The 14,530-nt window shown below is 36.8% G+C and overlaps 1 protein-coding gene across 2 annotated transcripts; it reads right to left on the bottom strand.

Moving 5' to 3' along the window:
* Positions 1–996: 996 nt before the first annotated feature.
* Positions 997–12,626, bottom strand: Uba4 (Ubiquitin-like activating enzyme 4). 2 transcript variants are annotated; one of them, XM_076133832.1, is made up of 11 exons: positions 12,313–12,592; positions 11,353–11,447; positions 10,593–10,726; positions 10,017–10,137; positions 9,122–9,272; positions 8,408–8,494; positions 7,629–7,743; positions 6,988–7,098; positions 6,615–6,721; positions 2,265–2,478; positions 997–1,594 (listed from the first exon to the last, which is right to left on the bottom strand). In XM_076133832.1, exons 1-11 carry the CDS (start codon positions 12,412–12,414, stop codon positions 1,440–1,442), a joined length of 1,392 nt encoding a protein of 463 aa, XP_075989947.1. In that variant the 5' UTR covers positions 12,415–12,592; the 3' UTR covers positions 997–1,439. The 2 variants fall into 2 exon arrangements, with proteins under 2 accessions (XP_075989947.1, XP_075989946.1); XM_076133831.1 differs by lacking the exons at positions 997–1,594; positions 2,265–2,478 and adding an exon at positions 3,144–4,236 and having other exon boundaries at positions 12,313–12,626.
* Positions 12,627–14,530: the final 1,904 nt, after the last annotated feature.

Raw genomic sequence — 14,530 nt, 5'->3', positions numbered from 1 at the left:
AAGTAAGTTTGTTTATCAGTTATTTGGTTACAGTACAAGCTCTGCTTAGTTTGTAATCAAATGACCGTGTGTGAATTATCCAATCTATACTTAATATTATAAAGCTGAAGAGTTTGTTTGTTTGAACGCGCTAATCTCAGGAACTCCTGGTCCGATTTGAAAAATTCTTTCAGTGTTAGATAGCCCATTTATCGAGGAAGGCTATAGGCTACGATATATCATCACGCTACGACCCATAGGAGCAGAGTACCAGTGAAAAATGTTACAAAAACGGGGAATATTATGATTGTCTAATGTGACGCAAGCGAAGTTGCGCGGGTCAGCTAGTGATATTTATTTACTTCACAGGTCGTTTATATGATGATGATGACAGCAGCAGCTCCAACGACATTCTACCCGTCATGAGAGGAGGTCTGAACGAGGAGTCCGAAGATGTGGTCTATGATATTGACGATGAAGGACTTAGGATAAGCTTTAAATAAAGAGATTTAATGTATTTTGAGACTTTCAGGCCACTTCTTCTTCTTCTTATCGTATGGTTAGTGGTCAACCTAGTGTCAAAGTTGTTCAAACCGCCCGAAGGCCTTTGACATGGCTTAACGACTGTTACCTTAGTATATAACAGCCGGGACCGACTTTTTACGTGCCCTCCGAAGCACGGAGACGCCCAGCTCGAATACCACTATGCGGTCACCCATCTATAGAATGACCGCGCCAACGGTTGCTTAACCCACAGATCGTTTACCGACCGGTGAGCGCCACTGGCTATGGGCGCCTCAAAAGGCCACTAAACAACATGAACAATTTCGCTGCACGATAATTCCTACTATCCTACTAATATTATAAATGCGAAAGTTTGTGAATATGTATGTACATAATACGTTCTTGTATCAATCAGCCTGTTCAAGGCATACAATATTTTATACTAAAACTAATTCTTAAACATGCTATAGCTTAAAAAATATAGTTGGGGTAAATAAACTACAAAACTTTAATACAATATTATATTTCAATAAAAAAATTTAGCATATTTTTTAACAATACATACACTTATACGTTATAGAACAATACATACAATACGTACTTAGTACTTAGGTATACTTAACAATAATTTACACAATTATTCTTAAAATTAGGTAAAAGTCTACTTTTTTAAGTTAACAATGTTAGTCCTTGGTGATAAGAAAATATATAAGTATTTGTGTTGAATTATCTATTTATTGAGGAACTATGACTAAAAGGAGTGGAGCAGTAATATAAAATGTTGTAAAAAGCCAGGAAAAAAGACGACGCGGGCCGCCTCTTGTAATATATCTGTGTCTCTAGTGAAAAAGGGTACAAGTCCGATTTTTTCGAAAATCATAAAAAAAAATTATAGTTTATACATACTATAATGCGAAAAGACTTTTTCCCCGACCTAATATTTATATAGATTCTGTCTAATACACTGGAAAGTCTTTGTCCACATATTTAGCCCACGCGTGGAGCCCACCCTCCATGTCTTTGACCTTATGTCTGTGGGCTTCGGGCAGTTTGTCCAGTAACATCTTAGCTGCGATCTGAGAATCGTTGCCGCGGCGACATATGAACACCACTGAAACAAAAACAAATAATAACTTTATAATATCACGTTTGTTATACCAGTCTTACCGAAGAGTATCGTGTTATAACCCAGGTAACAGTGTTGTGGAGGTCAGATAGACAGTCGCTGCATGTAAAACACTGGTATTCAGCTGCATCCGGTGAGACTGGAAGCCGACTCCAACATAGTTGGAAGAAAGGCTAAGCCATGATGATCACGTTTGTTATACCCTAAGGTGTAGGCAGATGTGTGAAATACAGTCACATTTTGTCACATTTACAATTTTAGCAGAGGACTAATGGCTTTAGATGATCCTCCAGGCCCGTAGGTCAGAAACCACTGAGAGTTTCTTAACAAAATCAGAAAAGCTTTTGGTCAGAGCAGTGATAGCCGGGTGGTATAAGTTAGCAGGATGTTCGAACCCGAGGCAACACACCAATGACTTTTCCAAGTGATATGTGTATTAGAAATAATGATCACTTGTTATAACGGTGAAGGAAAACAGCGTGATACAACCTAGCATGACTGAGAGTTCTTTAGAACCATTTTTGAAGGTATGCAAAGTCCCCAACCAGCAGTTGGTCAGCGTGGTGGACTCAAGGCCTAACCCCTCCCTCATTACGGGAGGAGACCCTTGCCCAGCAGAGAGACATTAATGGGTTAAATTTATTATTAAACCCACCTGCTCCATCATTCTCTTCAGTCTTCTTCAACAATTCTTCAAGTCTTCTATCAACATAATCAATCGGCCAGTTATCAGCGCCATCTATGTTACACATGTCGAACTCGGCCGCCGACCGCACGTCCAACAGCAACGTGGACTTACTTAACAGTAACGTTTGCAGTTCGACTGCAGTTATACGGTTCATTGGTGGGAGGATTTTCAGGTCTAATTCCTGAAAATAAAAGTATATAAATTACTATAGGCGTTGATACATGGCCAGTTGCACTCACCGGTCGGTAAACGATCTGTAAGGTTAAGCAAACCTTGGCGTGGTCATTCCATAGATTGGTGACCGCATAGTGGTATTTGAACTGAGCGTCTCCGTGCTTCGGAGGGCACGTTAAAAGTCGGTCCCGGTTGTCTACTAAGATAACAGTCGTTAAGCCACGTCAAAGGCCTTCGGGCTTGAACAACTTTGACACTAGGTTGACCACTAACCATACGATAAATAGTAGTACTAGCGTACGTAGACGAAATCGTGGGCGAAAGTTAAAATAAAAAAAATGTTTATCATAGCCTACATTTGGCTACTACGGAGGTCTACAACCTCACCTTCCAAATTCCAAACGCAGGGCAACCTCTTACAAATTCGTAGCGGAAGAACTCTGAAAAGACTTTTTAGCCCGACCCAGGATTTGAACCCAAGATCTGTGTGCGGCAGTTGCACACGCTAACGAATAATAAAAGGTTGATGTATAATAGAATACGGGAATTAACGCAAACACGCATTTTACCTTAAAATGCCGTTAATTCCCGTATTCTATTATACATTAAACATGCAACGCGAGAGTTTAAAAGCTATGAATAAAAGGTTGGTAATGATTAAAATAAAACTACAAATTTGAAATATATATTTTTTATTAACATTTAAACAATCAGTCCATACATTTTTAAAATTCTTTCAGTGTTAGATAGCCCATTTATTGAGGAAGGCTATAGGCTATATATCATCACGCTACGACCAATAGGAGCAGAGTACCAGTAAAAAATGTTACAAAAACGGGGGAAAATTTCACCCATTCTCTCTTATGACGCTAGCGAAGTTGCGCGGGTCAGCTAGTATATTATATGGTACAACACGGTCCAAAACTCTAGTCTTTCACGTCCACTGCTCCAAATTGCTATAATAATAATCTAATTTATCATTTTGATAACTAATATTATGTTGGCTGTTTAAATCGCAAACATCCTTTTCATTCTTAGCCTTAAAAATCCTTAAATTTTTCCTAACTAGTACTTTATCAAAGGTTTTTCTTGAAGCAGGCGGAACCCCATTAGATGTAGAAAATTTGACATATAATTTATACAATTCAAATTGATTTTTGACACTAAAATTGACATATGACAGTTGTATATTATTGTCTAAACAAATTTGACATTTCGACTGCCGTTTGGGTAAACCATCTATGAAATTTATCACTGAAATAGATTTTACAGGGATTTTTGCATTTTTTGTTTTTTCTTTCTCATGCAACCAACTGCGAACCATAGCTTCCTTTATGCCTAGAGTGTTTAAAAAAGTAACTCTGCAAACCTCTACTCTATTCCCGTTTAAATAGAGAAAATATTTTTTCGAGTCGACTTTTCTGGAGTTAATTAAATTAGTATTACGTCTACGTTTTACTGGTACAGTATTTATAAGATTTCTAACATATATTTTCTTTTCGCTCCAATCTAATTTCCAAAAATCTTGAAATATTTTTAACCTATCATTTTCAATAAATTTCGTACAATATCTTTTAGTATTTTTCACACATATATCTGATTTACAAATTGGTCCGATCTTTCTTTCAGCTTTCAGAACGTCTTGTATATATAGGGTCTTTTTTCCTTTCGTTTCAGAACGAAATCCAAAATAACTTTGGCCGGTCATACGCTTGACTTTTTCTTGTTTTCTCTTCTCACTTTTTTGACGATTTTCAGCACGTTTCTGTGGAAAAATTAACAAGTCATTTTTCATTTATTTAAAAATACAACTCCCGCACTAAGAATTGCTCTTGTGTCTTGTGACTTTTACAAACATACAAACAACAGACACAAAGTACAACCAGACCCGAAACAATTATTTGTGTGATCCACAAATAATTGTCCCGTGTGGGCATCGAACCCATGACCTCCCGACGCAATGGCCACGGAGGAAGTCAATTAAGTATTAAAAAACTCTCGCAATAAATAATATTATAAAGTAACGGGTCGTATTCAAGCCTTTGTACTAAGTGGTTCAACTGTTGGGTAAATATTTGAGATTGTAGCGAGAAAAATAATCAAAATTGCGAATATTTGTAACAATAATTATATTCGCTATGATAAAATCTTTAAAATATAATAAATGTGATATAATTTTGACAAAAACTTACCTTATAATATTCGCAGTTTTGATATATCGGCATGCAAGAACACAGGTATAAATATTTTGAAATTATTTTAATTATAGCACTTGGTCAGCGTGGTGGACTCAAGGTCTAACCTCTCCCTCTTTCCGGGAGGAGACTCTTGCCCAGCAGTGGGACAGTCATAGGTAATTTATTTATATTAAAATTTGAGGAAAAAAATACAAAAAGTAGTGTTCTTTTTTGCATTGCGCAAAACAGACTAGATATTATGTTGTAGTCGGCTTCCAGTCTCACCGGATGCAGCTGAATACCAGTGTTTCTATCTGACCTCCACAACACAGTTACCTGGATTATAACACGATACTCGGTAAGACTGGTTGTCAGACTTTCAAGCTTCTGACTACTGTTTACGACTGCCAAAGATCATTTAAATTTAACCGAGACCCACATTTGAACGTGCCGAAATTCGGAGTAACTCGTTATGTATAATATGGTCACCCATCCACTGACAAAACTCGGCAAGCGTAACTTAACCTCAGAGATTGATCCGTGCGGCTGTAGTTACTTAGCCACGAGCTCCTCGAATAAATCCTACTAATATTATAAACTAGCTGACCCGCGCAACTTCGTTTGCGTGTATCCCGCTACTTCGACAAATACAGTCAACGCACCAACACATATTGGATACTAATTTTCAATTCACAATAACTTCTCTTTCCCTTAACCGCGTTTAAAATATTAAAATGTTTTTTGGTTTCTGTGACTCTTCTTTGATCGCCCCCCCCCCCCCTATCAGTTTTTGGAAAAAATATTTAAGTAATGTACAGATTTTTTTTTGTCTTATATGTATAGATCAAAGTCGTAGTACCTACTTTTTAATATTATTTATTTTTTATGTACCGTTTTTTTATATTTTTTGTTTTTTTTCTTATGTACTTACCTACTTTTGTTATATACATCTAACTATTATTTTCTTGCTTACTTTTTAAATTATTTACATTCTACATTTTATTACTTTTACTTATTTTTTATTTACATTTATTTTTAGAAGATTAACTTTGTCTACATTTTTTGAAATATAATATAAGGTATACATACATTTTCATTTTAACGATGAGAAAGGTTTCCCTTTAAAATTAAAGACTATCTACAATTAAAAACTACCTGTAGGTAGATATACATGTTATTTTCCCGCCGCCGCGGCCGGCCCGTACCGTGCCGCAATACTAATATCGTGATATCTCCTAAACTATATGTCTAAATAACACACTGTAAACTGCAAAAATAATCTAAATTAAATGCTCGTGATGATGAACTTACTTATTTTGATAAGGATATATGTATTATTGGTTATATCACCAGTTAAACATCACCCAACGAATTAAATGTTTTTTTAATACAGAAAAGTAGTTTTTGTGACTTAAATAAAAAAGCTGGATATATGTCGTCGCGGACTTTTTTGTAGAACTAATAAAGACCAATGTTTTTGCTATACATTGTTCTTACTTGTATCCAACGGTATAAGCGGCGCACGCACAAATGCAATCTTCAATTAGATTTTTTTTCTGACTTCTTGGACATAAATCGCTATAACTCAGCTAATATAGTTTCAATGTATTTCAATTATATATAAAAACCTGTCGGAGAAAATACTCTTTCTATTAGTGAAAACCGCATCAAAATCCGTTGCGTAGTTTTAAAGTTTTATGCATACGAAGGGACTACAGACAAAATGGGCGACTTTGTTTTATACTATGTAGTGATACGAAAGTTTGTGAGTATGTATGTATGGATGTTTGTTACTCTTTCACGCAAATACTACTGAATCGATTACGATGAAATTTGGTATGTAGGAAGCTGAAGACCCAGAATAACATATAGGCTTTTTATCCCGGAGTTCCCGAGGGATCGGGATTTACACGGGGTTTCCACGCGGACGAAGTCGCGGGGGCCTCTGGTAAAGAATAATACTCACTTTCTCCTTCGCCTGTGTTTTGCAGAAAACTTCATAATCTATCAACTGTGTGATAGTCGGTGTGTCCGAACATATGGCGCACATGGGGTTCCGTGGCCGAAGTTGTACTGAAAACATAACACATTAATTATATTAGGTCGGGGAAAAAGTCTTTTCGCATTATAGTATGTATGTACTTGTAATAAAATCTTTTCTCTACACAAAAAAGCTCGATATTTGGGTACCTCACGAGCTCACTGAAAGAAACCTAATGAACCGTGTACTCATTTGTGATTCTTGAAGCCAAAGAGATTTTATTACAAGTTCATACATACTATAATGCGACAAGACTTTTTCCCCGACCTAATGTTAAATACTGATATATAAAACTTACCCACTTTACACGACATATCATCTACATCCATGATAAGCATCCTTTCCACCAACAGATTTCTGGATGGGTGACCAATTATGAACTTTAATGCTTCCGTAGCTTGGAGAGTGCCTGTAAGATAAATAAAAAGTATTTAAAACATAAACTAATAGTGTAGGCTTAATAGTAATACACCCACGTTTCGTCATTAACAATGTTAGTTCCATGTGATAGGGAGCTTGTCATATACCGGGCACGTTACCAAACTACGGGCTACTATTGAGAAATATTGCATATCACTATAGAATTACTTATTTCAAACCAAATAAAAGCAGTTGTTCGTGTGATTTTCAGGACATATTTGGATCTCATTCAGCTATTATAACGCTAAAGAGTTTGTTTGTTTGAACGCGCTAATCTCAGGAACTACTGGTCCGATTTGAAAAAATCTTCAGTTTTAGTGTTAGATAGTCTATTTATCGAGGAAGGCTATAGGCTATATAACATCACGCTACGACCAATAGGAGCAGAGTAACAGCAAAAAGTGTTATAAAAACGTGGAAAATTCTGACCCATTCTCTCTTATGTGACGCAAGCGAAGTTGCGCGGGTCAGCTAGTAATATATATACTTCACTGATGGGGTCTATGTAGTGTCACTCACCTATGACCCCCGGCACGGGCGGCGCGACCCCGTGCTGCGAGCAAGACCCCAGCGCGTCCGGGGACGGCGGCACCGAGAACACGCAGCGGTAGCACGGACCTCGGTATGTACTCGACTGCGGAATAGATGTATGTTATTATATGGAGAACAAAGGTTAAATGAAGATATGAAGATAAAGTTGGGCCAGTCCACTGGTTATAAATATAAATATCATTGGACAACTCATACACAGTCATGTGATTCTAAACTAAGCAGAGCTTGTATTGTAACCAGATAACTGATAAATATACTTATACATATGCTTGTAAATACATACTAGCTGACCCGGCAAACGTTGTTTTGCCATATAAGTTTAAAAAAGTAAGTGTCATACGTATGAAAAATAAATGTTGGCCGATTGTCAGACCTACTCAATAATTTCATGAGAATCGGTCAAGCCATTCCGGAGGAGTACGGTAACTAACATTGTGACATGGACATTTTATAATAAGATATAGATAATTGACAACCAGGCTCAGAACAAATACTCGTGCTCATCACACAGAGATATCTTTATATATATAATTCTTCTGTAAGTGTGTATGTCACTGAACTTCTCTTAAACGATTTTGATGAAATTGTATGTGTGTGTTCAAGGGGATCTGAGAATGGTTTAGATTCACAATTTTGTCCGCTGGACAATGTTTTAGCTTATTTAAAAAAAGTTTCAAATTTTCAAATTAAAGACGTGTAGACAGGACAACGTCTGTCGGGTCCGCTAGTATAATATATTATCTTACCTTATCTACGGAGTGTAGATCAGCTCTATAACAGTAAACAGTTAGTTGTCCTTCCAGTTTCAGCGCACTGCCTGATATAAGTGGTAACTGAAACAAATAACAATTATAAATAAATAAGGTCAGGTTCTACTCGTACACGGTCCTGTATGACAACATGTATGTATGTGAATGAAGCAAGGGAAGTTTGTAACGATCGTACCAAGTGACGTTCTCTGGTCTCTGCCTACCCTTATAGGAAGAAGGCGTGATTTTATGCATGTGTTGTGGGTAGCTCCTTATAAATTAGATGAATATTGGTTGAAAATTTTGTAAAAATCTATTTGGCGATGAAAAAGAATGGCCTGGAGTTTGTTGGCAGCTCTTCTCAGTGGCCCTACCTTTCAACTAGCGGAAAATACATATCTGTGCTTGATCTAAGACAATAAAATAATTATTTTGACAATAAATATATAAATAACTAGCTGACCCGCGCAACTTCGCTTGCGTCACATAAGAGAGAATGGGTCAAAATTTTCCCCGTTTTTGTAACAATTTTCACTGGTACTCTGCTCCTATTGGTAGCAGCGTGATGCCTATAACCTTCCTCGATAAATGGGCTATCTAACACTGAAAGAATTTTTCAAATCGGACCAGTAGTTCCTGAGATTAGCGCGTTCAAACAAACAAACTCTTCAGCTTTATAATATTAGTATAGATAGATAATAATGAACTTACCTTAGCCAACACACATAGATCACTAAGTAAGTACCTAGTAGGAGCATTATCCGTACAGTCCAACACTACATCATATTTACTTGCAATTTGTATCGCGTTAGTCGAGTCCAATTGTACTTTGTACGGCGTCACTTTTATATGGGAGTTTATACTGAAACATATAATAAATATTGTTAAGTTTTTGATATATAAGGTAAGGATACTTATAATCTATATTATTCTCGTGAACGGCTGGACCGATTTGGCTAATTTTGGTCTTAAATTATTTGTGGAAGTCCAGAGAAGGTGTAAAAGGTGAATAAATTTGAAAATGCGCGGTATTAAATAAAAACAAGAAGGCGTGTGCGGAGCTGCGCGGGTCAGCCAGTAAAATATATAATTTACCTAAATAGTTATAACTAGATGAGAAACTGTTGTGCAAAAAGATATGAGTGAGTGAGAGGTTTCCGAAGACGATGTCCAGAACAGAGCGAAGTTGAGGAGAAATATCAGGAAGGCGAAGAGAGGGAGAGGGAGGGAGAGGGAGAGAGAGGGAGAGAGAGGGAGAGGGAGGGAGAGAGAAGAAGAGAGTGGGAGAGAGAGGGAGAGAGAGGGGGAGAAAGGGAGAGAGAGGGAGAGAAAGGGAGAGAGAGGGAGGGAGAGGGGAGAGAATGAGAGAGAAGGAGTGAGAGAGGGAGAGAGAGGGAGAGAGGGGAGAGAAGGAGAGAGGGGAGAGAAGGAGTGAGCGGGAGAGAGGGAGAAAGAAGAGAGAGGGAGAGAGAAGAGAGCGGGAAAGAGAGGGAGAGAGAAGGAGAGAGAGAGATGGAGAGAGGGAGAGAGTGTCTAGTACGGAGAAAGGCCAGCTTGATATATCGCACTAATAATACACTTAGTCTTGTGTAGTATCTCAAGTTACCTTCGTATAGCTCTCGCAGCTGATTCTGCTTTATTAACATCTGTATCTATTTCTCTATGTAGTAACTGTCTATGTATATTTGATATTTCTACCGTGTCGTAGTCCACTATGCCGATTTCACCTGAAAGATAGTATAAATAAATCATGTGTTAGTTCTAGAAGGTATGCAAAGTCCCCAACCTGCACTTAGTGTGGAGTAAGGCCAAAAATTTAGTGGTTCGCGCAAATAAGTGCCCCGTGTGGGAATCGAACCCACGACTTCCCGACTCAATGGTGGCGGCGTGGTAACCATAACCACTGCGCCACGGAGACAGTCGAAAAGTTAATCCTGTCCCAAAGCACAAACCACGCGAAACCCGTTTTCCTTTGTCACGGCATCACGCGTGAATGTCTGGACCGATTTTACTAATTATTTTTGTGTTGTATTTGTTATTATTAGGAGAAGGTTCTTACGGAAAAAAATATTAAGATAGTCTCTCAGAAATATTGGTAAATAGACATTTAATTTTGCATATTTGAGGCGGTACGAAGTTCGCCGGGTCAGCTAGTTTGCTAGAAAAGCATATATCTACTCACCAACACCGGCTCCAGCTAAGTACATGGCAGCAGGACACCCAAGCCCGCCGGCTCCTACTATCAGCACCTTAGCTGCACATATCCTTGCTTGACCAGCCACACCTATCTCACGGAGCAGGATCTGACGACTGTACCTATAATGAAATACAAACAGCCTTATGAGAAGAGCTAGCAACAAACTCACAGCCACTCTGTTAAATTATGTTGGAGCCAAATACCCTTCGGTAAGACTGTTAACGAGTACCCACAATATAACGTGCCTTTCCTAACACGGAATAACTCGGATGTTTAATGATGGTCACACCTCCACAGAACAACCTCAACAAGCATAATTTACCTCAGAGATCGCCCTGCTGGGTTAATTTAAGCTAATCAAATAAGCTACGAGCCCCTCTGAGCCCCTGAATAAAACCATGCTTAGTAATATAAATTTCATCATCATGCTGTGACTGCATAACAAACAGACATACAAATATTTGTCCCAAGTGGGATTCAAACCCATCATATGCGGCGCTACAGTTATTGTAGGTAGGCGACTGATGTAAACCGGGCGCATACGGGATGAGCCTCTAGTCTAAATATATACAACTGTATCACATATCCCAGTTGACAAAGTGTATGTCAAATTGATGGTCACTATTCAATACATTGCTGCTTTGATGTAATATGCTAATCACTATTTTCTAAGAAAGAAAACAATGTACAGCAAAATGGCTTAACATACAGGTTAGCACTAAACTCGAGTTATTGCAATATTTACCTTTCTATAGCCCATTTAGGTAATGTCCATTGTTTAATAGTGGTTTCTTCAGTTATTTGAGATTCATCTCCATTGTGTGCTTGGGCTGACTGACTCTGAAAACATAATAATATTTATGAATTATAACAAGTCCCCAATATGCACTTGGCTAGTATAGTGGACTTAAGGCCTAACCCCTCCCTCATTAGAGAAGGAAATCCTTGCCCAGCAGTGGAACAGTAATGGGTTTAATTTATTTATTGTAATATGAAACCTTCTGGGAGATATAGGTAAAGAATCACTCCATATTATAATGTATAGTTTTTTCTATAATCCATCTGTCAATTTATAATGAAAATTGCTGACAATTTGTGAATTTTATTCATATAAAAGAGATTTATATAATTTATATCGTTGAAACCTTGCAAAATAGTCAGGTCATAGTCATACTTATTATCAGTGATCCTGTATGACAACATGTATGGATGTGAATGAGGCAAGGGAATTTTTTAAAGGATTGTAGGTACCAAGTGGTGTTCTTTTGCCCACCCCTATGGGAAAAAGGTGTGATTCACGTATGTATGTAGATAGGAGAACTACACAATAGACAATTCAAAGCAACCAGACCCTGAATTTCAGTAAACAAATCATATGTCACTTGAACAATGAAACATTAACTGTTTCTACTGATTCATGCATCTTTTGTGGAAACTGTAAACCTTTTATTCAATAAAATGTTTCATGATTCCATACAAATAATATTATAAGTACGTATATGTGTTTTAATTTAATTCAGTAAAACAAATATCTATGAAACAATTCGAATTGCAAACGCCGGTTTCGAAATCTCGCGCATATAATATCGTCAATTGTCATGTTAATTTATATGATAGAAACACAAAACTGAAGGCCACAGATCCATGAAACGTTTGATCAGCTTTTTAATATTTGTTTTATCACAAAAATGCAAAAATAACTCACCGAATGATAATTTAATTTCAACGCATATAGTTCATCCTCTTTTTCACGCAATTTTTGTCGTAATTCTAATATTTCTTGCTCCACTTTCTGTATTTGATCCATGGCGTTTATTTTATATGATTAAATATAGTATTTTATAACAAAAATAACTTTATTTTTGAGTTTACGCAGCGTGTTACACTCAACAAGTACTTTTTCGTACTACAACTTTTGACATTACGAAATAAACAATATTTTTCAGCGGCTTGAAAGAAAAATGCTAAGGTTAGAACGAGACAAATTATTAAATTTTGCTCTAGTGTGACAGAGAGAGAGAAAATTGAAGAGTAATTTGGATACAGTTAATATGAAACGCGAGTTTGACAGTTCACAGCGTTTGACGTTTTAGTGAAGAGCTTATTTAGTTGCTTATTTTAGCATAGAATTTTTTTTACGGTTCATGATTTTCGGTGACTAATTAAAAAAATTAAAACATTATATATTACTAATAAAAATTATCGGTTAATTTCTGTAAATATAATTTTCTACCAAGAATTTAATTACTTTAGAGATGAGACGAACGGACGAAAAATAAAGTCATACTCTACAAACTGGAATTCCCCTTAATTTATGATGTTTCTTTCACTCTTTTAGGTGATTTCCCCGTTTTCATAGTCACTTTAAATCATCAACATCAGCATCTCTAGGAAGCTGATAACAGTTAAACAGTGGTGTAGTGTTCATTAACATAGTAATTATAGCTATTTAGTGATTTCTAAGAAACGCACAACTTGACACTGTAAAAAATATAGACTTACCTTGCTCTACAATAATGTAAGGATATAAAAAGTGTAAAATTAAAACATAATTGACTAGTAATATGTAAGTATTGTGTACCTATTAAAAGTAATCAGATTCCGAAACGCGTACCTGAACAAGACTTATTTAGTAATTTGTACTGCTATGTCATCATTAATTTAGAGCATATTACCAGGCAAATTGTGCCATCAAATCCAGTCTATTATATTCACCTGAATTTCAATTTTGTGTAGACCAACATTAAACACCGACAAGCAAAAGACAAGCATGTTTCAAATCATCAAAGAATCTTCAGCGTTTAAATTTCAGTTACCAAGCACTAACGCCTGATAAAAATGCATGACTGCTTTTGATAAATACTTACCTATAGATTTGCGACGGCTTTTCCGCATAAAGGTAGGTAGGCCAAAAACAAGCTCCACACCACACCTACCAACTTCATAAGTGATTCATTTGAACGCAGGTTTCTATAAATGTAAAGAAATAACAGAAATAGGGTCCTTAATCTTAACAGGCTTCCCTGTCTTACCCCCGGTTTCTGAGGTACAATTAGCGGTAGTTTATTTATTCAATAGTTAAACGCTATTGAGTAGATAAACTACCGCTAAATGTACATGGCACCGATTGCATTGCAATATTACACTATAGTCCCAATGCTGAACAACGACATCACCTATACATTTCCTTTGCAACCTGTCCCTGAATTGAAAGTTCAATAACATCATTTCTAATTCCAGCGAATTACGAAAATGCAAAAAGGCAGATATAATATGACAAAGAAAGTAGATAATTCAAATGAACACAAGATAAAAACGTTATTAAATAGTACCTAATTAATGTGACGATCGCAATCAAAGATAGTACAAAAGTAGGCCAGTGAAAAGAAAAGGTACCTATGTTCTTATCTAAATATGACTAAGCTACTTTTTATGGAATTAACTCGAGCCGATGAAATGCCATGTCGGTCTATTTGATTTTTAATGAATGTGGGAAAAGCCATAGCCGAACAAAGACCGGCCATTAATAATTTCATATGTAAAAAAATGAATCTTTCTCATTCCAGACCTACAGTAACGACGATTTCATAATGACTGATACAGAACCGGCAACAGATGAACTGTGCTACAGAACTAGAAAAGGAACGGTAGAACGACGGAAAGAAGAATTGTTAACTCCCAGATACAAAGAGAAGAACGACACAAAATACAAGAAGAATTTACAGCAGAATTAATAAAACTAAATTATTATTAATTGGTAAGAGTTATTTTTTATAAGAAACTAGAAGCTGACCTGCGCAACTTCGCTTGCGTCACATAAGAGAGAAAAGGGCAAAATTTTCCCCGTATTTGTAACATTTTTCACCGGTACTCTGCTCGTATTGGTCGTAGCGTGATGATATATAGCCCATAGCCTTCATCAA

This window comes from Anticarsia gemmatalis, chromosome 30 (assembly GCF_050436995.1).
Source record: "Anticarsia gemmatalis isolate Benzon Research Colony breed Stoneville strain chromosome 30, ilAntGemm2 primary, whole genome shotgun sequence".
NCBI lineage: Eukaryota > Metazoa > Arthropoda > Insecta > Lepidoptera > Erebidae > Anticarsia > Anticarsia gemmatalis.
Note: the sequence above shows the minus strand (reverse complement) of the source record. Positions and strands in the feature narration are given on the sequence as shown.